Source organism: Hyperoodon ampullatus (genome assembly GCF_949752795.1).
Source record: "Hyperoodon ampullatus genome assembly, chromosome: 8".
NCBI classification, from domain to species: Eukaryota; Metazoa; Chordata; class Mammalia; order Artiodactyla; family Ziphiidae; genus Hyperoodon; species Hyperoodon ampullatus.
The window spans coordinates 80,476,703-80,501,583 of record NC_136921.1 but is presented as its reverse complement, the minus strand read 5'-3'; the positions used below and the strand labels follow the sequence as shown (position 1 = coordinate 80,501,583).

General features: G+C 40.3%; 1 protein-coding gene across 1 annotated transcript in view; it reads left to right on the top strand.

Annotated features, from left to right (window-relative positions):
- The first annotated feature begins 3,261 nt into the window (after positions 1-3,261).
- COBLL1 (cordon-bleu WH2 repeat protein like 1) overlaps positions 3,262-24,881 on the top strand; it is a 172,919-nt gene continuing 151,299 nt past the window's right edge. The window contains exon 1 of the mRNA XM_079710748.1: positions 3,262-3,364. Within this exon, the coding sequence (XP_079566874.1) occupies positions 3,300-3,364 (65 nt within the window). The 5' untranslated portion in view covers positions 3,262-3,299. The remainder of the gene's footprint in view (positions 3,365-24,881) is intronic.

Here is a 24,881-nt window from a genome sequence, read left to right as displayed (position 1 = left end):
AAGGATTCCCTTACTCCGTAATTCATTCCACATATATACGCGGAGAGCTTCCTGTATTGTGCTCTGTCCTTGCAGGACACAAAGGATAAGATGTGGCCCCTTAAGCACTCCAACTCTTTGCTTGTGTAAATGAGTAACTGAAACAAAGTGTCATGGGGCCTGGTCCCACCTGGCAGAATCTAAAGGGGGCTAAGAAAAGGAAGGGCTAATTCTCCATGTGCAGTCCAGAAAGTCTTCCAGAGGATATAACACTTAAGCACGTGCATTAAAAATGATTTGAGGGAGTGGGCAAGGGAGATTTCCGAATAGAGAGAAATTGAGCAGAATCTTGGAAACTTGGACAGTTTTGCAATAGGTCATCACAAGGAGAGGGGAAGGATGGATGTGGGGGAGGCGATAGTTTTCCACTATCACGTACAAAGATTTATAGCAACTTTGATTACTATTTTACTAATGAACTATGTAACCAGCAGACTACAGGGGGGATAGTTTAGTGCCTACCGTATGAGAACATCAAGCCTAGCCTATTAGGGATTCTGAAAGTTGTCAAATATAATTATATCTAAGGTAGGCTAAGTAATGCTGGACAACAAATCACTCCAATATTTTAGAAGCTTACCTCAACACAAGTTTATTTCTTGCTTTATGCAGATTCTGTTGTAGGTTCTGGGCTCTCCAGGACAGCTGTGCTCAGGATTGTACTATTGTACAGCATGCCAGGATCCTTCAGTCCTGTGCCACCTCCATCTTAATATAAACTTCCATGATTGCAGCAGCAAGGGAAGAGAGCATAGAAAATCCAGCACTGGCCCTTAAGTGATTCTACCAGGAAATGAAACATTTCATGTCTGCTCACATTTACTTACTAAAGCAAGTTACATCATGATACCTAATTTCAGTGGGGTGGAGAGTATAATCCTCCCCTACACCTAAAACCAGAAAGAGGACAGAAAAAATAGGTAAGCACTCCAAATGCCTTCAGCAGTTATGAAATGTTATGCTAGGGTTTTATGGTCAGATTAGACTAATGGAGTTAATAAAATTACTAGCATGCCATAAATTAAGGCTGAAACTAAAGTGTAATCTTCATCTGGTGATTGAAAGCTACAGACTTTTAGTTTCACTATTACTCAATATTTACAGTATTGTCTGTGTGAGCAACTGTAAAAGCTAGTCATTCAGAGGCATAACTGATTCATGAAATTGTTTAAACTGTGTTTAGACTAAAATCCAGATGGATTTAAATGAACTGATTTGATTAATATTAAGTAAAATATTAAAAAGCAAGTTTTTCATAAATGGTTCTGATATTGTAATCCAAATAAGCTACCTTTTTTTCTTTTCATACGTAGAGATACACTGAAAGGCATATATTATGCACAGGAAGGAATAAATACTGATGTCTGTCCATAAGAGACAAACGGCATATTACTAAGTATTTAGTATGTTACTTCGTTTTAGCAATCTTTTTGGTTGCTACAATGGATATATACCTTAAAGAGCATTTAGTCAAGCATTGGTCCTAAGTATCAATTTAATTTTTACCACCTACCAAATATTATTCTATCAACTGGTTGAAGGGGCTAACTCATATGTGTTACATGATGCTAATACCACAGTAGAGCCTCTTTTAGGACGCTCTTTCACTTAACCTCTCTACTACAGTTTATTGAAATATTTTAATTTTTAAACCGTAAAGTTAATTTCTTAATTAATTTCACGTTAGTTTTTCTGAACGCAAGCTTTTAGACCCATCAACAATGGCTTGCACCTTACAACAATTGGCACGTATAATAAAGGTATGCAAATATACCTGCTTGTCAGGTGTAAAGAATCACGTAAAGAGCGTGCACGTGGGAACTAAAACGTATAAATGAGTACGCGGTTGTATCTAAGGGATTCCTTTCTTCCTGTAAAACTTTCAAGAGGTGTATAAAACCTATCATTCGATTCCTAGTTTACTGCTGTCATCAGACATAATATTGTCTGGTCACAGCTGTTACAGGCTTAAAAAAAAGAAAGAAAGAAAGACATATACGTCTGAAGACAGGGCAACCTTAAACCTGCCACCAATTAGAAAGATCACAGTGTCACAGGTATGCTTTTAACAGAACAGCAACATTAGAGGTCAGGTTGGGGGAGGGAATGCACCCTGGACGGGGAAGGTCAGACTGCAGGGAGGGCAAGCTGCAGGCCCCGTTCCGCCAGTTTCTCCCGGCACTTCCGCGACGCCCGGGTCCTCCCCTCCGCTTCTCGCAGGGCAGGTACCCTCCCTTCCTCCCCACCTGTATGGCTGGGGAGCGCCGGGCTTCCCGAAGCGATGCCCTAGCGGTGGGAATGGGAACACGCTGCGCGGGAGCCTCCTTTCCGTTCGGCTTCCCCAGCTAGACCCCAAAGCCCCGAAGCCCCGGGGGAAGGAAATTACCACTCGGTGCTCGCCCACCCCCGCCCCGTTTCTCTCTCCGGCTCGCTGCCTGTCTCGCTCCGATGCTGCCGAGCCCCGTCGCCACTTCTGGGTGGAGGTCCGGCGGAGACAGCTGCGAGCTCCCGGGCTCCGGGGAGGGAAATGGGGCAGGGTGAGTCAGCCGGCCCGGGGAGAGGCTCCATCGCGCCCGGCACCCGCCCGCGGGGTAGGGGAGGCGCTGGGCTGAGCTCGCGGAGAGGCTGCCGCTTTCCCTTTCCTCCCAGTCCCGGCTTGAGAGCCGAATGCGAGCGCGCGGGCCGGGGGAGGGAAGAGTGGGAGAGGAAGCCGCGGGAGAGAACAGGCAGCCACTGTTTCCTTTTGAAAAGAAAGTAGGAGCCCTGGGTAGGAAAAGAGAAAGGAGCCCTCACAACTTTTCTTTGCGAAAAGTTTTCCCAGGGCGTTTTGTTTGAGAAGCCCGGGATCGCGCTGCCGCCTTGGCGGTTGTGCCTGTGCGCCTCGCCCCTCGCCCCTCGCCCCGCTCCTCCTTCCAGCCTGGGTAGCTCCGCTCCCTCCCCAAGAGGCGCCAAATGGCTACCCAGTACCCCCACGGGGCGGAGGCTGCAGCGCCGCCTCCAGCCGCCGCGGCTCCCGGCAGCCGCTAGACCCGCCGGCGGCGCTGCCCGCGGGCTGGGAGCCGGGCCCGCAGGTGGAAGCGCACCCGGGAGGCGGGCGGGCTGGTCCAGGGCTGGGGGCGGCTCGGGCGGGCTCTTGACGCGCGGCCAGCCCCGTTCAGGCCTCGGGAAAGCGTGCGTCCCGCCCTGACCCGCCGGCCTCTCCCACTCCAGCAGTGACGCGCCGCCTCGGAGCCGGAGCCCGCGCAGCGCCCCGCAGGGCGATGGACGGCCGAGCCCAGCGCGCGCAGGACGTCCCGGCGGCGCTCCCGCCGGCGACCCCCGCAGGGTAAGCCTCTAGCGCAGCTCCACCGCCGCTCACTGGGGAGGGCGAGGGCAGCCGGGCCTCCACCCGGTCACCTGGCTGGCAGGTCGCCACCCCGCTGGCGGCCAGATTCACCCGCCGCCGGACACGCGGACGACGAGGCTGCTTCCTCCCGGCCTCGTAGGAGGCCGCCCGGGATGGGGGCTCGGGTAGTTTTTGATTGCTTTCCTACCGGGGCTGCTCTGAGTTGCTGAAGGGCAGCTGAATGCCAGGAATTGGGTAAGGAGTCCGGGAGCAAAAATGGTAACAAAGGGCCCCTTGTTGGGGCTCTGGGCGAGCGGCGGACGATACCTGTTAGTGAGCTCCTGGGAAGGGGAAAACAGTTTCCTTGGCCGGGGGCTGAGGCCCAGCAGGTGAGCAGTGTCAAGGTGAATGTAAGGAAGGGGCTTTCTGCGAGAGGGTGGAGGGCGACAGGAAGGTGTGCCAGCTGTCAGCCCGCATGACAGTTCCGGGACACGGCCGGGTGCGCGCCTCTGATTGTGGCCAATTGCTAGTGCCAGAGCCTAGCGCAGAGTCAGACCGCCAACATGATTACTTTTCTTCTTATCCTCACATGTTTAGGAGAGATTGGAGTGGAAGGGGCTGTCACATGGTGAGTTAATATTAAATGGAGCACGTCTTCCTGCCAGATATGCTAATAATCACCTTGCTAAGCGTTTGGGTAAATAGTAATGAGAACAGGTAGTTCTGCAAGAGATGGGAAGAACCTGAAAATAACCTTCGTCTTGGTAAACAGTGAAGGCTTAACATGGGCGCTAGTTGAGCTCCTGAAGTGGGAAAACCCTTTGGTGAAGTGTAACTTTTTCCTACAAGTGTTCCCCCAACTCAGTTTCTTTTCTGATAGTTAATCCGAGCACAGAAATGCACTCAAGAGAATATGAACATTTCAGAAAAGAAACGTTAAGGAAAAAGCGACTTTGTAGCTAATGAATGAGATTTGTACAGTTTTCCTGATTTGAGAGTAGAGAAGTCATTTTTCCCTGGAACATGACACACGTTTCCTTAGAAGCAAGTCACAGCATGTTTATTCATCAGAGACCATGCGAACATTGGCAGATGTCTAGAGGAAACATGGAAAAGTCTCAAAGCAACATGACTAATATAAAAGATATTTAGTATAATGCTTACGTAGAGGAAACATGTAGTGTATGAATTAATTCTTTCATTTTGTTCCAGTTAGTTATCTTCTCCCCTCTGCAAATAGCTGTATTTCTGTTGACTTCCGTTTCTATTCTTTCCCCAGGTTTTTCATTATTTAGATATTATCATATATTCTTTCATATATTATCACATTAGGATGTATGAGGAAAGAAATACATTGGCAGGAAGATATTAATTATAAAAGCATGGGCCTCTAAATGGAGCTGCAGGAATACTGAAATGTGTTCAGGTACCCCAAAATAAGATAGTATTAGACTGGTGGATTTAAAAATGGATTAGATTAGGTACTATTTAAAAAAAAAAAAAAAGAAAAGAAAAAGAACCCAGCATATGCACATACACAAAATACACTAATACACTTGGGTGTTTAGAAATCATATAATACTTGTGAGCAAAATAGGTGAGAACAGATGGCTCTGACATGAAGGAAATGCAAAGAGCTTTCTAGTGATAAGCACAGCTATAGTAAGACACTTTGGATTTTACTTTTGAGGATTTAAAGGTTAAACCGAAATTCTTTGCTTCAAAAGAATGTACAAAACTGCTTTATCTAATTTCTCAAATATGAGGAAAATACTTTTTAGAAATTTGCCCTTCCCTCTCCAAATTTAAGGAGAGACATGTGGAAAAATGCTTCAACATCTTATCTGAAATACCCGCCCCGTATCATTTTACTTTGCATTATTCAGAGACGTTAACAATATCTGAAATGTATAAACATAAAAAAAAATTACTTCTCTACTTTGTCTTCTTTCACTTGTCTGTCTTGTCCCTTTGGCATATCCCAAGTGCCTATTATATAATATTTGTTGGATATTCATTATTCAACATTACTGTTGTTCTTTTTCTCAAAACCCCAGAACATTAAAAAGGCTTTAATTGTGGGAAACAAGAATTATCCTAGATATGAGGCTTTGGGATGTGGCAGGGAGCAGTCCCAATCAATATGTTATAATAAAATGTTAGGTTTGGAAAGTCAATTCTTTACTATAAAACTAATTAAATCATGACTCATTAATAGCCTATGAGGCCTACTTTCGACCGTATCCTTGGATATTACTGCTCTAAAGAAGCTGTCTGTATGTAATTTTCCAAGTTTTACATCCTTGTAACATGTCATTTTAAAGAAATTTAGTGCAACTCCTTATTTTACAAATGAGAATCTGAAGCACAGACCTAGTGATTTTTACAGAAGACCCAGAGCAAATTAGTGGCAAAACCTGAAGGAAAACCCAGGATGTTAACTGCCTAGTTCAGTGCACTAACTGCTTTTAATCTTTTCCAGACCACAATAAGATAAATTTCAGCTGAGTACATTATCTTTAGAACTACTAGTGCTGGTGTTTTTACTTGCCAAAACACACGCACACATAAAAAACTCCTCTACATTTTTTTAATGGTAGAATTTTTTTTTTTGGCCGCGTTAGGTCTTCGTTGCTTTGCGCAGGCTTTCTCTAGTTGCGGCGAAATGGGGCTCCTCTTCATTGAGGTGTACGGGCTTCTCATTGCGGTGGCTTTTCTTGTTGCAGAGCATGGGATCTAGGGCGTGCGGGCTTCAGTAGTTGTGGCGCACGGGCTTAGTTGCTCCGGGGCATGTGGGGTCTTCCCGACCAGGGATCAAACCGTGTCCCCTGCATTGGCAGGAGGATTCTTAACCACTGAGCCATCAGGGAAGTCGCGAGATATATATTTTTAACTCTTTGAAATTTAAATGTCAAAAGTGTAGTTGACCTTGCTTTGAGGGACTTTAGTGTTTTGATTCTGAAACAAATTATCGGGCATGGTTCAGGTATAAAAGCCTATTTCTTTATAATTTTGCAGAATTGTAACTATGGAGTTAATTGAAGGCATAGTAAAAATTAAGAAATGATTTAGCAGCTGCTTTCTTAAGCTTTTATTTGGATGCATTATTGGTTCTAAAGTTGTACTGATTGTATAAACTGAGTTCTTGTTAGCTAACATTTACTGGCTACTTAGAAGTTGAATGCCTTAGCTGAGGTTTCAACATAATTACCTGAGTATCTTTAAAACAAATACCCATGCTCTCACACTCCTACCTATTCTAATTTTTTTTTTTTTTTTTTTTTTTTTCCGGTACGCGGGCCTCTCACTGCTGTGGCCCCTCCCATTGCGGAGCACAGGCTCCAAATGCGCAGGCTCAGCGGCCATGGCTCATGGGCCCAGCCGCTCCGCGGCATGTGGGATCCTCCCGGACCGGGGCACGAACCCGCGTCCCCTGCATTGGCAGGCGGACTCCCAACCACTGCGCCACCAGGGAAGCCCCTACCTATTCTAATTTTAATTGGCCTGGTAGGGGACAAGGGCATGGAGAATTTTAAAATGCTGCTAGGTGATTCTCATATGCAGCCAGATCTGAGAACCATTGATTAAGTCGGTATCACCAGCTGAGAAGGAGATGAAGCCATAAATGGAATGGAGGATGCTATTTAGCATTTTTAGGGAACTCAAGACTAACTTTCAGCTTTATTTTGCCTTTTGAAAGATTCCATTTAGGTGCTCTACGGTACTGTTTAAAAAAAATTTTTTTTTTACTCCTTTTTGAGGAAGTATGTTAACTCCATTTTATAATTTTGGAACTGAGGCTCAGAGAGCTTAATTAACACACTCAAGGCCATACAACACTAAGGGATGCAAGAATAATAGAAACAAGGTCTGATACCCAAACCTGTGCTCTTCATCACTAGGCCTGTTACCCAGGATATTTGCTACCATGGATTATACTGAATGGATTATTTAAAGAGGCTTTATAGATGCATTGTCTTGATTCTTCTTAAAATTATATTTATAGTATATTTTAAAAAACTACAAAATCAAATGCATATAAAAAACCCCAATGCCTAGCATTTAAAAGGAACTTATTTCTTTAAAGTCATAATTGACATTTTCATGTGTTTAGGTTGATTTAATTTAACATAGTAAACTGACAGCCATTTTGTCAGATGACATTATGTCATAGCTGTACTTATTTTTGCTCTTAGGCAGCTATTAAATTATTATAGCTTAATTTCAAAAGTAGGATTTTTGACCAAATAAGAAAAATTAAATTGTTTATTAAGACAGTGCTAGATATTTTGTTCAAAGTCTAATGTCCTCTGAATGTGTTAGAGGATAATTTAATAACATTATCACCTAACCTTATTATTGAAGTGCCAGTTGTATTTATATAATAATAAATGCCAAGCTTTATGTTATTGAGACAACTGCTCTTATGTAATTAATTAGTCAAAACTTGTGAGCCCTTATTTTATATAAAACACGTTTTTCTAGGCACTGGGAGATTGCCTAGAAATTCTGATCTTAAGAGCTTTATTTAAAAGAACTATCTGTAACTATGCAGGAAGAAAAAGGAGGGGGAGGGTGCTGTTAGTGTAGAAGTGGTACTTTGATATTAACTTTAAAAGCATATTATGGATATGCTTAGGACTTAAAATGCAGTATCCTAGCTCATTGGTCAGCAAACTTTGGCTGAGCAAACTGTGTCCAGAAGGTTGAAATGGGCCCTCCACCTGTTTGTCTTTTTTCCTTTTCTCCAATTTTTTAAATTGTGGTATAATTTACATAAAATTTACCATGTTAACCATTTTTTTTTTTTTTTTTTTTTTTTTTTTTTTTTTTTTTTTTTTTTTTTTTTTTTGTGGTACGCGGGCCTCTCACTGCTGTGGCCTCTCCCGTTGTGGAGCACAGGCTCCAGACGCGCAGGCTCAGCGGCCATGGCTCACGGGCCCAGCAGCTCCGCAGCATGTGGGATCTTCCCGGACCGGGGCACGAACCCGTGTCCCCTGCATCGGCAGGCGGACTCTCAACCACTGCGCCACCAGGGAAGCCCCATGTTAACCATTTTTAAGTGTACAGTTTAGTGGTATTAAGTACATTAACATTGTTGTGCAACTGTCATCACCATCCATCTCCAGAACTCTTTTCATCCTGCATAACTGAAACTCTGTACCCTTTAAACACTAATTCCCCATTCTCCTCTCCCCCCAGCCCCTGGCATCCACTGTTCTACTTTTTATCTGTATGATTTTTGACCACTCTAGTTACCTCATATAAGTGGAATCAAACAGTCTTTGTCTTTTTGTGACTGGATTATTTCATTTATTATAATATCCACAAAGTTCATCCATGTTGTATCATATATCAGAATTTACTTCCTCTTTGAGGCTGAATAGCATTTCACATTTTGCTTATCCATTCATCTGTCAATGGACACAGATTGCCTCCTGTATTTTAGCTGTTGTGAATAATGCTGCTAGGGAACATGGGTGTTCACATATCTCTTTGGGACCCTGCTTTCAATTCTTCTGAAGTAGAATTGCTGGATCATATGGTCATCCTATTTTTAATTTTTTTGAGGACTGCTATACTGTTTTCCATAGCAGCTGTACCATTTTACATTCCCCAAAACAGTGCACAAGGCTTCTGGTTTCTCCACATCTGTGCCAACACTTGTTATTTTATTTTATTTTATTTTTTGACAGCAGCCATCCTAATATGTGTGAGGTGGTATCTCATTGTAGTTTTGATTTGCATTTCCCTAATGATTAGTGATGTTGAGCATCAGATCATGTGCTTATTGGCCATTTGTATATCTTATTTTGAGAAATGTCCATTTAAGTCCTTTCCCTATGTTTCAATTGGGTTTGCTTTTTTTGGTTGTTGAGTTTTAGGAATTTTCTTCATATTCTGGATATTAACCCCTTATCCTCTACCTGTCTTTGTAATTTTTTTTTTTTTTCTTGCGATACGCGGGCCTCTCACTGTTGTGGCCTCTCCCGTTGCGGAGCACAGGCTCCGGACACGCAGGCTCAGCGGCCATGGCTCACGGGCCTATCCGCTCTGCGGCATGTGGGATCTTCCCAGACCGGGGCACGAACCCGTGTCCCCTGCATCAGCAGGCGGACTCTCAACCACTGCGCCACCAGGGAAGCCCTTACCTGTCTTTGTAAAGGGTTTTATTGGCACACAGCCATACCCACTCATTTGCATATTGTTTATGGCTGCTTTCATATTATAGTTGAGTAGTCCAGGCAGAGATATTATGGCCTGTAAGCTAAAAATATTTGCCCTCTGTCCATATACAAGTTTGCTGATCCCATGGGCCAACCAAGGAAATTTGTAAATGAAGTAGTGATTATTTAATTCAAAATCTATTTACTGCGGGGGGGTACATATGAGTATTGAACTTCAATATAAATTAGAACAAAATGATATTTTGTTTGCATAAAGCAAGATATTTCTTATAGTAAGAAATTTTGCAGAATGGTGATTAGTGGTCATTTTTTTTTTTCCCCAGGTGAAGACTTAGGCTTGGCTTGTTGGCAAGCCATGTAGAATTTTAACATTTATTTGATATCAGAATATATTTTAAAGAGAAGTTCTAAACTTGTGCTGACACTTTCATGAAAAATGACTGAGGTCATTTTTGGTCATTTGGTTATTATATGATTAAGGTGTTTAGAACCAAATGTGCCTAGGAGAAGCTGGACCAAAGGTAGAAGGAATTCCTATCTAGTTTTTTTCAGCCTATACCTATTTTATGAATTGAACAAACTGTCTTTATAATTTTCAGCAAGAGTTTTTGTTGTTGCTCTTAAAGATGTTTCATATCCTTAAGCTTTTAGTGCTCTAACATTAGGGTGACAGTTATTAGAAGACCTTTTTTTTTTTTTTATGACTTTGCTGAATTTTTTTCCCATCTGTTACAGTAAAAACAAACTAAAAGTATGGGAGAAAGAAGTTTCCCATGACTATTTATAAAGGGCCAAATGTCTTCAGTTTTGCACACAAACTTCATATCTGAGGAATGAATCCCTTAGAAAAGACTCTCAAAGACTGACTAGTCTTTAGAAAAATGCTAGAGTGAGCTTGTTTTTGTCCGCCGTATACTTTAAGTTCACATTGCTGTTTATAAATTTAAATAAGTTAAAACTATTTATTGACTTTGTACATTAAAAAAACCTGTGGAGTTGAATTGTGGAGTAGTTTGACAAAGAAAATGCTTTAATTGAGGTGGTCCTCTCATTACGACAGCAAAGAATGCAATGGCAAGAGAAGTAGTTTAAGCTCAACTCATAGAAAGCTTATTTGTAACTTTTACCATACTTTAAATAGTTATACATCTTTACAAAGATCATAATTTCCAAGTTTCATAGGGAATAAATGAAGATATTTGGGTTTCCAGTATGTGTGGTGCCCTGTACTGGGCAATATCTTGATTATATCTGTGCCTTTTCATGCTGTATAGCTCAGCTCAGGCTTACAGTTCAGAGGCAGGCCTTCAGGAATTTGGTGGGAAGCCCAGTATACTACAGAACTGAGTTGTTTTCTTAACCTCTACTCTCTAGAAAAAAATGTAACCCCATCAAGACTTTCAGGTTTGTGGTTGTGAGGTAGTGAGGATGGAAGTGCTAGGTGAGCAGGAAGAAGAGTGACCTCTGGGGCTTCCCTGGTGGCGCAGTGGTTGAGAATCTGCCTGCCGATGCAGGGGATACGGGTTCGAGCCTTGGCCCAGGAAGATCCCACATGCCGCGGAGCGGCTGGGCCCGTGAGCCATGGCCGCTGAGCCTGCGCGTCTGGAGCCTGTGCTCCGCAACAAGAGAGGCCGTCATAGTGAGAGGCCTGCGCACCGCGATGAAGAGTGGCCCCCGCTTGTCACAACTAGAGAAAGCCCTCGCACAGAAACGAAGACGCAACACAGCAAAAATAAATAAATTAATTAAAACTCCTACCCCCAACATCTTCTTTAAAAAAAAAAAAAGAATGACCTCTGAATGCCTCATTTTCATTTCCTTTAGGTACTCTTGTTCCCTTCATATTGAATGCCCTCCTCCATTGAAAGCAGAACTTTAGAGATAATATAAATAATCACTTTATAAAAGAGAGTATGGGTTAATAGGACAGAGGTTTTCCTTTGTAATTGCCTCAGGCTTGTAGAAAATTACTTTGGATGGAATTAAAAGAGTGAAAATGCCATCCATATTTGGTGGGATTTGATTCTGCAAAATAACCAAAGTGGTTCAGAGGCAAGCCTCTCAAGTGGGGTTGAAAAAGAACCTGAGATACAATAGTTTGGGTCCAAAATGTGGTTGTGCTTTTAAAATAATGATTCTGATTTTCTTGTGTGGGCTGTAGCTTGATTTTAAATAGGGTTGAATGCCAAAGGGATCAGAATATGTTTTTTAAACGATAATATCATTGGAAAAAGCGCATTGTTTCTCACTGTAATTAATTTGAGAGATTAGAACTACTTTGTGTGCATGTTTTTTTTTTTTTTTTTTTCCTGCGGGACGCGGGCCTCTCACTGTTGTGGCCTCTCCCGTTGTGGAGCGCAGGCTCAGCGGCCATGGCTCACGGGCCCAGCCGCTCCGCGGCATGTGGGATCTTCCCAGACCGGGGCACGAACCTGTGTCCCCCTGCATTGGCAGGCGGACTCTCAACCACTGCGCCACCAGGGAAGCCCAACATGTTGTATTTTTAAAAATTAAACACACCATTTCACTTTTGAGCCTACCATTGCAGCATCTGTCCTTACACCAATATATATTTGTAAGGAAATAGAGTTAAGATGCTCAAATCTAGGTGGGCCATTTATCACCAGTCCTTGAGGACTTCCGTCTCTCTAACCTGCACACCTGCTATTACATGCACATTCACACATGCTATTGTCCCTGGAAAAACGGAAGTGAAGAAGTATTAGATAACCCCAAGGGGACTAGCCAGTTTTAACAGCTGCTACGTCATGTATCAGTTCAGTCGTGCTGGAAAGACAGGAAATTGAGTTGCTAAACCCGAAAATGGCTGCCACCTTGCCATTCCCATGTCTGATGGATGTGCTGTAGTTTCTAGACCAATTGAGTCCACAGTAGTCAAGATAATTATAAGAGCCACTGAATTGATTTATCTTCTTTGTGCTAAAGTGGATGCATGTTATATACAAAGTAGAAGTGGCAGAGAGAGGAGCAACCCTTTCTTTGTCTCTTCTTTTTGTGCCTGATAGTCAGGTATCCCTGCTCTAGGAGAATTAGGAAAGAGACAGGGTCCCTGTCTTACAGGACAGCATCTGTGTTTCGTGGTCTGAGGCAGTTTCATTATTCTCAGGTGTTCATGATTCGGTTAGTCATTGGCCGCAAAACTACTGAGCAAAGTGTCCTACCAGGTTATGAGAGTGGTTTCTTCCTACCTTTTGTTTCTACATGAGGTGCCCATTCCCAGAGAACAATTAGATGCTTCAATTTAAAGCAAAAATTGTTTTTGCTCTGCTTCAGGAGAGCAAAGCTGAAAGTGGCAAAGAATGTTGGCATGCGGAAAGAAAGTAATTTTTACACTTTGGGTTGTGATCCTAGGCTACCAGTCTTCTTTCTTCAGTTTTCTCTTCCTCTAAAAGAGGGTAAGTTTGACTGTGTTAGTTTATTACCTATGAACTTCCCCCCACCTAGGAAAGTTAGGTGTGACTTCGTTTCAATAAAAAATATTTAACACTAGTGATCTGAAAGGGGAAATAATACTGATTTTTCCCTTACATTTAAAAAGGACAAATTTTGTATCTAGAAACTATTCCAACCTGTAATTTACTCTAGTTTACCATATATTATTTTTGAAATACAGTCTGGTCTGAAAGGAGCAATGTCTAAGAGTAGTTCATGTCATCTGTTCATCTGTTTGTGATCCTGTATGTATGTAGAAATACATAGGAAATTCACTCTTAGATGATGCTAAGAAAATGTAGTCCCGAAGTTTGTGGTGGTAACTTTGTGAAGCCTAGGAACGTGTTTCCAACTAATTTAGTGCTTATAAGCGCTATAGCCCAGAATGTACACACTTACAGGCATTTTCAGAGTTCTCTAATCAAATTCAGCATTTCATATGTATATATACATATATATATATGTATATATACATATTTGGTGTGCAACACTTTGGGACTTTTATTTTTGTGTGACTCATAGTTACTAAGTTAACTCATAATTAGGACACTAAGCAGATTATGCAAGCTCAATTTAGTGACAGTTCTGAAAGTTACCTGAAGGTGTTGAATGAATATTTGCTATCATTTTCGTATTCTTCCAGGTATTAAGCACATCAAAAGTTGAAGTTGGCAGTATTGGATATTTGAATAGCATGGATTTGGGGTATTCCCAGTTTCCTTGTATCACTGTAAAACCGAGGCAAGGTAGAGACCAAGTTTCTGGAACTCCACAGATAATTGTAATGGATTGAACACAAAAATATCCCAAGTACCATTGGTTTTAAAGGAGTAGCCTTGGAGCACTCAGAAGTGATGGCTATGGCTGCAGGCCCACACAGTGTAGGAGGCAGGGACTAGTACAGTGGTAGCTATTTAATTTCATTGTTGACATGTTTACCACTTCCTGTTCTTCACAGGGGATATCATAAGATTTCCGGTCAATAAACAGTTTTTAAAAATTCTGGCACTTAGCCATTTTGTTTTACTAGTTAAAGGTTATTTAGAATGCCATGCTCTCAAATCAAACCTAGTCAAAGCCTCTGTCTATGGTGATCATTGTTCATTCCGGCACGTGATTTGTGTGACTGGTGGGGCCCGTCTCAGGGCCTGAGCGTTGCACACATTATCTCTGTGGCCCTGGGGACATTTCCTCAGAATGATACTCACCAATGCAGCCCTGTGTCAGACATTCTTGTGGAAGTGGAAGGAGAGCATGTGAGAGAAGGAGGGGAGCCTTTAGGAGTTGAGAATGGAGGCTTTTTTCTTCCTTGAATCCTAGAGAACCAATCAGCTTAAAATGAACACTGCTAACGAGACAGTTTTCATTGCCATATGCATTTAAAGTTCTAAAATTGGCTATGTCAATGCAGAAAAAATGTTCAAAGTGTTTATTTTTAAAATAAAATGGGAAAATTTGGGAGAAATGGTAATACCTTGTATGCAGTTTGGATTTTTAAATTTTATATTTAAATACATTAAGCGTATCTCAGTTGTGTATATAATACTCATTACTCCCTTTCCTTGAGCCCTTTGTGATCTGCTTATGTTTTTACACTATGGTTTTATGGAAAAAAAATTAAATTTCATGGGTGTGAAGGGGAGAATTTTCCTGGCATTTTTCCTTCTTTGGTTAACCAAGTAGATGCATGCTGAGCTAAATGGAAATGTAGAGATAATTACAATTTTATTATTTGGGGATGTAGGTGAAGAAAGGAACAGGAAAACAGGCAAAATATATTCAATGATGGAAAAATGAAAAGCAGAAATCTCTGATCACAGAAGAAGAGGCAGTGGTGCAAAATTGCTGGACTGTGCTGGCACTAAACTAGCAGTTTGAGGTTTGAAGTCTTTATCTCTTATGTTCAGTTGGTAACTCTGGTACCATTAGTTTGTGAAGCACTTCTGTGATCTTAGGTTATTAGAAAGCATTTTGTGCCCCAAACTGTATATAACCTCTTCAAAAGTACCATGTATGTTTTTTGAGGGGAGAGATTCCATCCAAAGTGAATTGATAGTTATGCCAATGACAATTATTCTCTTTATAGGTCACATCATTTTGTTCATTATTTTTCTAATAGACAATATATTCAAATGGCACAGAATTCAAAAGAGAACAATGACAAAATAGTGAGAGATCTCCCCCATATATCCCTTCCTTCCTATTCACCAGGTTTTCTCCCCAGAGGCAATGTTACGGTCTTTACAAATCCTTATAGGATACTCTGTACCACTGCTATCTAATGGAAATATAATGTGAGCCACAAATGTAATTTAAAATTTTCTAGGAGCTAGATTTAAAAATTCAATTTAAGGGCTTCCCTGGTGGCGCAGTGGTTGAGAGTCCGCCTGCCGATGCGGGGGACATGGGTTCGTGCCCCGGTCTGGGAAGTTCCCACATGCCGTGGAGCGGCTGGGCCCGTGAGCCATGGCCGCTGAGCCTGCGCGTCCGGAGCCTGTGCTCCGCAACGGGAGAGGCCACAACAGTGAGAGGCCCGCGTACCGCAAAAAGAAAAAAAAAAAAATTCAATTTAAATGATATATTATACGATGCAGTGGTTAACGTGCTTCTGATTCTACAAAACAATGAAGTTGTCTTTACCAGCAAAAATATTTCCCACTGTCAGATTTGAAATTTAAATAAATTACGTAAAATTTAAATTTTATTTTTTTAGTCACATCAGCCACATCTCCAGTGCTGAAAAGCCTCATGTGGCAGCTGGTTACTCCACTGGACAGAGCACCTCCTTACAGTCAGGAGCAAATGGGTGTGTGGATGCATATTGCTTCTTACTCTTTTATACACAGTTGTTGGTACTTTGTACCTTGTTTTTCCCTTAATAATATCACTTGGTTTTTATTCCATTTTATTACATAACGGGCTCTATTTTTGCCTCATAGCTGTGTATTATGTCTTTGTAGGGATGAACATAATTTATATAACCAGTCCCTTATTGATGGATACTTGGATTTATTTCTCCCTCTCCTCCCCCTTTGCTGTTATTAAGTGATCATTTTAGTATCCTTTAAGCAGTGTACAACCTATTGTACTAATACTCATTCCCGATATGTTTGATCAAATTAACTAGATTGTGAAACCCTAAAAAGTGGAGATCATATTTTTTTTTTTTTACTTTTATAGGACTAAAAAAATTGGATACCGTAAAGTGCAGAAATCAAACAGCTCAATGAATTTGTATTAATACATATGTAAACATGTAATCACCAGTCAGATCAAAATATGGAATACTGGGCTTCCCTGGTGGCGCAGTGGTTAAGAGTCCGCCTGCCGATGCAGGGGACGTGGGTTCGTGCCTCGGTCCGGGAAGATCCCACTTGCCGCGGAGCGGCTGGGCCCGTGAGCCATGGTCACTGAGCCTGCGCGTCCAGAGCCTGTGCTCCCGCAATGGGAGAGGCCACAGCAGTGAGAGGCCTGCGTACCGCAAAAAAAAAAAAAAAAAAAAAAAAAAAAAAAAAAAAAAAAAATGGAATACTTCTAGCAGCTTAGAGTCCTCCCTCTTGCTCTCTCTTCAGTAGTACTTCCCAAAGGTAATCACTATTCTGACCTCCATCACAATAGATTAGTTTTGCTTATTCTTTTTTATTTATTTATTTATTTTGCGGTACGCGGGCCTCTCACTGCCTCTCCCGTTGAAGAGCACAGGCTCCAGACGCGCAGGCTCAGCGGCCATGGCTCACGGGCCTAACTGCTCCGCGGCATGTGGGATCTTCCTGGACCGGGGCACGAACCCATGTCCCCTGAATCGGCAGGCGGACTCTCAACCACTGTGCCACCAGGGAAGCCCTATCCATTTTTTTAAAGTTAGCAGTAGTTCATTCTTTTTCACTGCTGTGTAATATTCCATTATATAAGTATATATTTATATTATAATATTTATAGACATTCGGGCCTTTTACAGTTTTTAGCTCTTGGGAACAAAGCTGCTATGAACAATTTTGTACCTGTCTTTTCATGGGCATAAAGATTCACTTCTGGCTGAATAACTTGGAGTTAACCTTATCTCTCTCTCTTTCTCCCCTGCCCCCCCCACTTCTTAATTCCATGTGGTTCTTAGCACACGCTTGATGATCACTAAATGACTGAAGATAAATTATTAACTAATCATGTACTGCGACATTATTTCAATCTTACTAAAAATATTGGACAATAGTTCCTTGCGGATGCTATCATTCTTATATGTGACATAAAACATATAGCACTTTATCCATTTCTCTTTCCTCTTGGTTTGCCTCTTTTTTTCCCTTTTTTAAAAATTGAGGTATAGTTGATTTACAATATCATATAAATTTCAGGTGTACAACTTAGTGATTCACAATTTTTAAAGGTTATACTCCGCTTATAGTTATTATAAAATATTGGCTATATTCCCTGTGCTGTACAACATATCCTTATTTATTTTATGCTTAGTAGTTTGTACCTCTTAATCCCCTACCCCTATCTTGTCTCTCCCCCTCTTCCTTCTCCGCACTGGTAACTACTAGATTGTTCTCTGTATCTGTGAGTCTGTTTCTTTTTTGTTATATTCACTAGTTTTATTTTTTAGATTCCACATAAGTGATATCATACAGTATTTGTCTTCCTCTGTATGACTTATTTCACTAAGCATAGTAGCTTCTAAGTCCATCCATGTTGTTGCAAATAGCAAAATTTCATTTTTTTATGGCTGAGTAGTATTCCATTGTGTGTGTGTGTGTGTGTGTGTATGTATGTATATATATACATATAAATATACACCACATCTTTATCCATTCATCTGTTTATGGACACTTGAGTTGCTGCTTCCATATCTTAACAATTGTAAATAATGCTGCTATGAACATTGGGGTGCATATATCTTTTCAAATTAATGTTTTCATTTTCTTCTGTTACATACCCAAGAGTGGAACTGCTGGATAATATGGTAGTTCTATTTTTAGTGTTTTAAGGACACTTCATACTATTTTACACAGTGGCTGCATCAATTTATATTCCCACCAACAGTGTACAAGGGTTCCCTTTTCTCCACATCCTCACAAACGTTTGTTATTCATGGTCTTTTTGATGGTAGCCATTCTGGCAGGTGTGAGGTGATATCTCATTGCAGCTTTGATTTGCATTTCTCTGATGATTAATGATGTTGAGCATCTTTTCATGTGCCTGTTGACCATCTGTATGTCTTTTTTGGAAAAATGTCTATTCAAGTCTCCTGCCCATTTTTTAAATTGTGTTGTTTGGGTGTTTTTTTTTTTTTTTTTTTGATGTTGAGTTGTATGAACTGTTTATACATGTGGGATATTAACCTCTTATTGGTCATATCATTGGCAAATATATTCTCCCATTCAGTAGATTGTCTTTTTGTTTTGTAGATGGTTTCCTTTGTGAAACCATATTCTTAAATATTGTTCTTGGGTGTACTGCTGGGTTTAATGCATGAACATACCTAGACACATAATGATCAGTTACTGGGTGGATGGGTATTATTTGGATTATTTGTGTGACCCTGAACAAGAGGTCAGTGTTGGGAATGTAGACCAGCAAATTATTTGTCTACTAGAGTGGTATAGCTTAGTTACACAAAAACTGAGTAGTTAACCTTCATCTTTTTATTTGAAATCCTCCAATGATATTTTTAATTGAAATATAGTTGATGTACAATATTATGTAAGTTACAGGTGTACAATATAGTTAACATTCATTTTTGCAGCCATCAGTCAATGAATTATTGCTAAGACCCCATCAAATGGCTACGCCCTTAAAAGTGCTGTTGTAAATCTCTCAGTATTCTGCTATAAAACTCTATTCTTCGTTTGAGATTCTCTTTTAGCATTAATCCCTGCAGTAGTATTTATGAAAGAAATATGTGTTTTGTTATAGTTCAAGTGAAAATTCTGAGTAATGACACTTCCATCTCAAACTTCCAGCAAAGAAAAACTTTGGCCTTCATGGGTAGAATTGAATAACAGGACATAAGTGCTGTATTATTATTTGCAGCCTAAATAGTCCTATTTGAATAATGATAGCTGAGTAACATTTGATTTACAGAATAAGTTACAGGTTTTGGGAGTAAAGCAATTAGTCATTAATTATATGATTAATTAGTACATAAGAATTCTCCTCATTTGTGTCAACACACTGAAGCCTAAATTGTCAAGAGCCTTGATATTTTGATTCAGTTCTTCTGTTGGTAGAAGAAATTAGCCTTTTGATGTGAACAGTAATAGCTGAAGAGTAAGATCAAAAAATAGAGGGTATATTCTTCCAGCTCATGAACGAAGAGGCTGAGAATTTAGAGGTATCATGAATGAAAGAAATTACATCATCAAATAGGCACCTAGGAAATGAGTACTCCTTCTCCCAGTGTTTTTGAGAGTTACACTTCAAAATGGGTCCAAAACTGCAAATATCATAGTGGAAAACAAGTTCATCCATTTTTTTTCGAAGAATGCTTTTGGCAACAAGTTGGCATTTTACACTGTTCCAAAATAGGATGAAATTCTAAGCCAGAATTCATCTGAAAAAAACCTCTAAAAAGTGATCATTTAATGCATGGGCAGGTGATAGAGCATTCCATAAAGCATTTTAAGCGACTCTGATACTCTCCACTTAACTCAGCAGCCTACCTTACTGTTGTCTGATGCAGCGAACCAGTACATTTAACATTTATTTTGGCTCTCTGGCATCTAACAGCATTTGGTTTTGGTTTCAAATAAAACTGGTCCAGTCAGAAGTCAGAATAAGCACTTGACAGGCAGCTGTTGTAGAAGGGAGTTGGAAGCAGAAGACCTTGAACGGAAAACTGAATCTCTGCTCTGCCACTCACTGGCTTAGGCACTTTCTTTCCTTTCACTGGCCCTCAGTTTCCTCCTTGGTGGAAGAAGATGATAGCACAGAATGAAAGTGTGGAAGTAACACCAGCGCATGCCAAGCATTTCTTTTCTTTTTTTTTTTTTTTTAATTTTAAGTATTACCTACTTTGTTGGAAACAACCTTTTGTAATGCTGGCATCATTATTATACTAATTGGAAAACACAGAGTGAGGAGGTGGGCCCTGTTCTTACTTTCCTATCCCAGGAAGTGGGTGATGGGGTTGGTTTTCTTCCTGAGACCCCTGTGAAGTTCCCCATGCCAGATGCAGCGAAGTTGTTCTTGGAACGTTGAATACAAAATGGGTACTAATCTTAATGAAAATCACATTCCCTTTTAAAGGAGAAAAATGCCCCCTCTGAGATTTGGAATATGCTACCAAGGTGATTGTAATTCTGTTTCCTCGCTTCACTATTGTGAGAATTGCCTTACCTTTTAATATTTCACTTTTCTCTGATATAAGATTAGAGTAACTCTAACTGCATTTCTTTGATTTTGTTAGGACTGATATGCAGTGACTGAAAATTTTCAATTGTAATATCATACACAAGAACATCATTATTTAAAAGAGGGAGTTGGGACATGAGACACCATTCTAATCATAGGCTGTCATATACTGAAGAGAACTTTTTTTTACACATAGATTAAAATAAGATCTTTCACCTCCTATAAACAAGAAATTGAGCCATTATACTTTACCACAAATGCTGTAGAATGAGGTGGCAATCTAGAAACTAACTTTAGCTATTGATAAGAGAAGAGCAATCTCCAATTGCTGACTCCTTCACCCTTAGGAATGCTGTGACTGTATCTTTTAGTACAGAGGAGGTGGGTGGGCACATTTGTCCAGCTAGTGTAAAATTGTACCTCTTGAGGTTCTGGTGGCAGCATGATGGCATAGTCTGAAAATTAACCCAGCACACCCTTGACTGAAAGCCTGTAGTAGAGAAAATACAGTTAAGTTATCCTTATTTACTTGTTTTTCTGGATTTGCTTTTTTACGTAATAGAGGAATATTTTCTATATTCTTGGAGGTGAGTTTTAATGTCAAAGAGGAAAGACTAATTCAAAATTTCTTAACATAATTAAGATCCACTTTTCCTTAGTAAGTTTAATGAAAAATTTCAGGCAGAATAAATTATACCCATGCACAGACTGCACCTGGAAAGTTTCTTGAGCAATAACGTGTTCCTGGTAAATTTACTTCTAAATAATGTGTTTTACAAGATAGTATGTAAAATCGTATGGAGTCTTAATTGCTTCAGAGGCTGAATGAATATTTGTAAATTCATTCCAATTTCTACTAATTAAAAGGATCAGCATCACAGTTGTTTAGGAACAGTGGATGATGGCTTGAGTGACTCTGGTCATACAAGCAATAAGCATTTATGGAACACTGACTACTCACCAGGTTCTGTGTTAAATGCATGACACGTGCTACTGCATTTAACAGTCAACAACCATTCTATAAAGTTGATGTAGTTGTTATCCAGGTTGTGCAGGAGAGGAAGCTGAGCGTCCTGTCCAGGGTCACATGGCTATACAGTGGCAGTTCTGAGAGTGGGACGCATTGATTTGACGACTACTTTGCATTCTGCTTTCCTACCTCCTCCCCCTCCTCCCCCTCCTCTCCCTCCTCTCCCTCCCCAGAACTGCCAGGGGTGGCAAAGCCAATATAATAACTAATAGTAGGAGTGACGTAAAGTGGGACTAAACATTTTTTTTTGTATTTTACTTTATTTTATTTTATTCTGATTATTAAATGACATGCTTATCACAGAATGTTTGAAAGCAATAGGAATATATGTAAAGAAAAATAATCATTATCTAGGCCACCTGGAGATAACCACTGTTAACATGATTTACATTTTAGCATTTCCCAAGGTGCTTTCTGAATAAGACACAAGTTAACGTTTTCTGTAAAAACAACTTATATAGTCAAATAATTTTGGGAAAGTCTGGGTTTAAACAAAATTAAACTGTTTTCTTCCCTAAAGGTCTTCTTGGAAACTTTAATATGCTAATATAATGGGCTTCCAAAATGGAAATATGGAAAGCAATATTTTCCAAATTTATTTATCAGAAGAATACTGATAAATATGTATAAATAAATATGTATCAGTATTTGTATCTTGAAACCAGTGTACTTTCAGATATAGTTTAGATAGAATGTGTCCTTCTAGACTTTTAAATAAGCATTTAGACTTTTAAATACAAATGTTATTTTTATATTTCTTTTCTCCAGGATTGTATTTTAGGTTATTTCATCTATTTAAAACTCTTTTAAAAATGCTTTTTGAAATAGTTGTATAACAAACCATATATGGGTCTGTGTGTGTGTTTGCTTTTTTTTTTTTTTTTTTTTTTTAGATCTTTCATCTGTTGTTAAACATTTGGGCTATTTCCAATGAAATCATTAACCTTGATAGGGTATGAGTTTCAGATTTGGGTAAATGTGATTCCAGAACTGAAAGACTGCAAAGTCTTCAGCAGTGAGGAAACCAGCTCAGCTAGAAACTGTGAAAGCCATTACAAGTTTCCGAGAAATCTGTGTGGGATGGCCCTGTGACTTGCCATCCGAGACAGACATGCCAAGGAACGGACATGCTTAGGGGGAAAATAGGAGTAGTCAGTTATTAGAATGGGCTGGGAAGTTAGGTGTCTCTGTGTAATTATCCACTTGGTTTGGAAGAATGCATTGCTTCATATGAAGCCTGTGTGGTCCCCAGGCTAGGCTTGGTCTCCTCCCAGCAGCACTGGGGAGGACACATGGGGAGTTCGGGGTATTAATCTTTGCTGGGTCAAGGAGGGTGAGAGGGCTGGGAGTCTCAGGCTCCACTGAGGGGTGACGAAACTGGGTCCCCAGTTTTGAAAATCCACCCCTTGGATTTTGAGAAGGGTAGTTTTAAACTTGGATTAATTGGGGAGGTTTTGGTTTGAAGCTTCTTAATAGATAACCCATTTTAACAACAACAATACAAGAAATCTCCCTGAAAGAATCAACAGTTCACTGATTTTTTTTTTTTTTTTCCATTCAACAGATACTTATAAAAGGCTAACTATGTGTCAGGTATTGGGCTGGGTGGGCACTGGCAGCTAATTGTATTGAAAATATGCAGTACATGGAAGTTATATTCACGGAATAGAATTACTTTGGCTGGAATGAAAATGTGATTCAATCTTATTAAAAATACACATCTTTGAACAACCTCCAAGGCAGTGTAAACAATACTCTCTCTGTTTTAAAATAAGGAAAGTCCAAATCTCTGAAATGCCAGTTACTGTGCAATTTCAAATACTTTTTTTTGCCTTGGTTAACATTATGTCTGGTTCCTCAGATGAACCTTTTCTTGAATATAGAACTTGTAAATGTGTATGTGCCCTCTCCCTACCTCCATGGAAATTCTCCCTGAGATTAGTTCCTCTCACCGAACTCTGGGAAGTTGTTAGCATTGACTTTTTTTAGTCAGAACTGAGTATCAAAACTGTCTTTCTCAGCCTGGGATTGTTAATGGCAAGACTGGAGAATGCTGCCCGCACTGGGGCAGTGGATCGCAAGGCCCAGTGAGGTGCCAAAGGGAAAATTCCTAAAGGGAATATCCAACAGCCCAGGAGGCCTGAGGATCGTTGCTATGGCAGCAAGAGGTGGTTGGCTGTGGCCTGTTCCTTCCCTTCCTGGGGCTCCCAGGGCCCCTAGCTCAGCAGGCACAGGGGCAGAGCTGCCAGTATGACATCAGGCAACATAGAGGTTATTCTTCAGCTGACCAAACTCCAGCAGTCACCTTTGTAGCCTTAAACTTGTGACTTATCTATGTGAAGTGACAGTCAAGAAGCACTGGGAATAGTCTTGGCATTTCAGGGAGACCTGTTATTGTACCCTGGCTCAGCCACTGAACAGTTAGGAAATTTTGGAGAAATTATCTCACCTCTTTGCATCTGTTTTCTTTCTTTTTTTTCTTCTTTCTATCTGCAAATGAAGATACCTATCTCATAAGCTCAAGCCTGGGATTAATTGGAAGTATTCATATGTGGAATCATGAAATATTGACAAAGTAATAACACTCATTGACTATGATTTAAATTTCACAATTAAACCTCTGTAGCTAAATTATTAAAGTTTTTGAACATCAACCATATGAAAAGTTCACAAGATTGGTTTAAGCTTCTGACTCTTGGTTTCTAATAAGTAAATTAGTATTTGATATTTGGTTAAGGATCATTGTTTCCCCAATACATATCATGTTGTCTTGTAATTCATTAGTTCATGGAATGCGATTCTCTGTAAGCAGGTTTTCCGGCTTGTTACAATCATTAGAAAAGCCTCTACCTGGTAAGATGTGGAGATAGTGAGCACACAATGTGTATATTGTAAACCTTTATTCCTTTTTCCTCTAAGAAAGAAAATAACCAACTAACCAAATATGTTCTTTCACTGGGCTTTATTGTTGACAGTGTTTCCTAATGAAAAGAGCTTATCTTTGAGACTCCAAGACGGTTCTCTCATGTATAAGAAGACTAGATTTTTATTTTGGACCTTCCATATCCACTGCTCAGGTTTCATCCTTTTTTCAGGAAGCTGCAGGAGCAGAATTCAGGCTGGGAACCTCTTATATGGTGGTCACATACTTTCCACATGTGTAAACTATAAATAATCCCTTTACATTAAAAATGATATGTAAGATGGGAACCACTTATGAATTGTTTGTTAATGATACATGTCTTTAAATGAAGTGATTTGGTTGAATGGGTTATGCGTTTCCTTCCTAAATTCTTGATGAGGTTAGTTCTCTTGACAGCACAGATTCTCTTGGGTGTGGAGCATGAGGTGACATCTGCATGAAGGTGTTCTTTCTCATCGAGTTTGTTGGTGCCATCTTCATGTCCTGCCAGTTTCATTTCCACATGGATACTCATTCAATTAAAAATTGTCAAATGCCATTTCTGAAGGAAGGCAGATTATTACTTTGGTCATA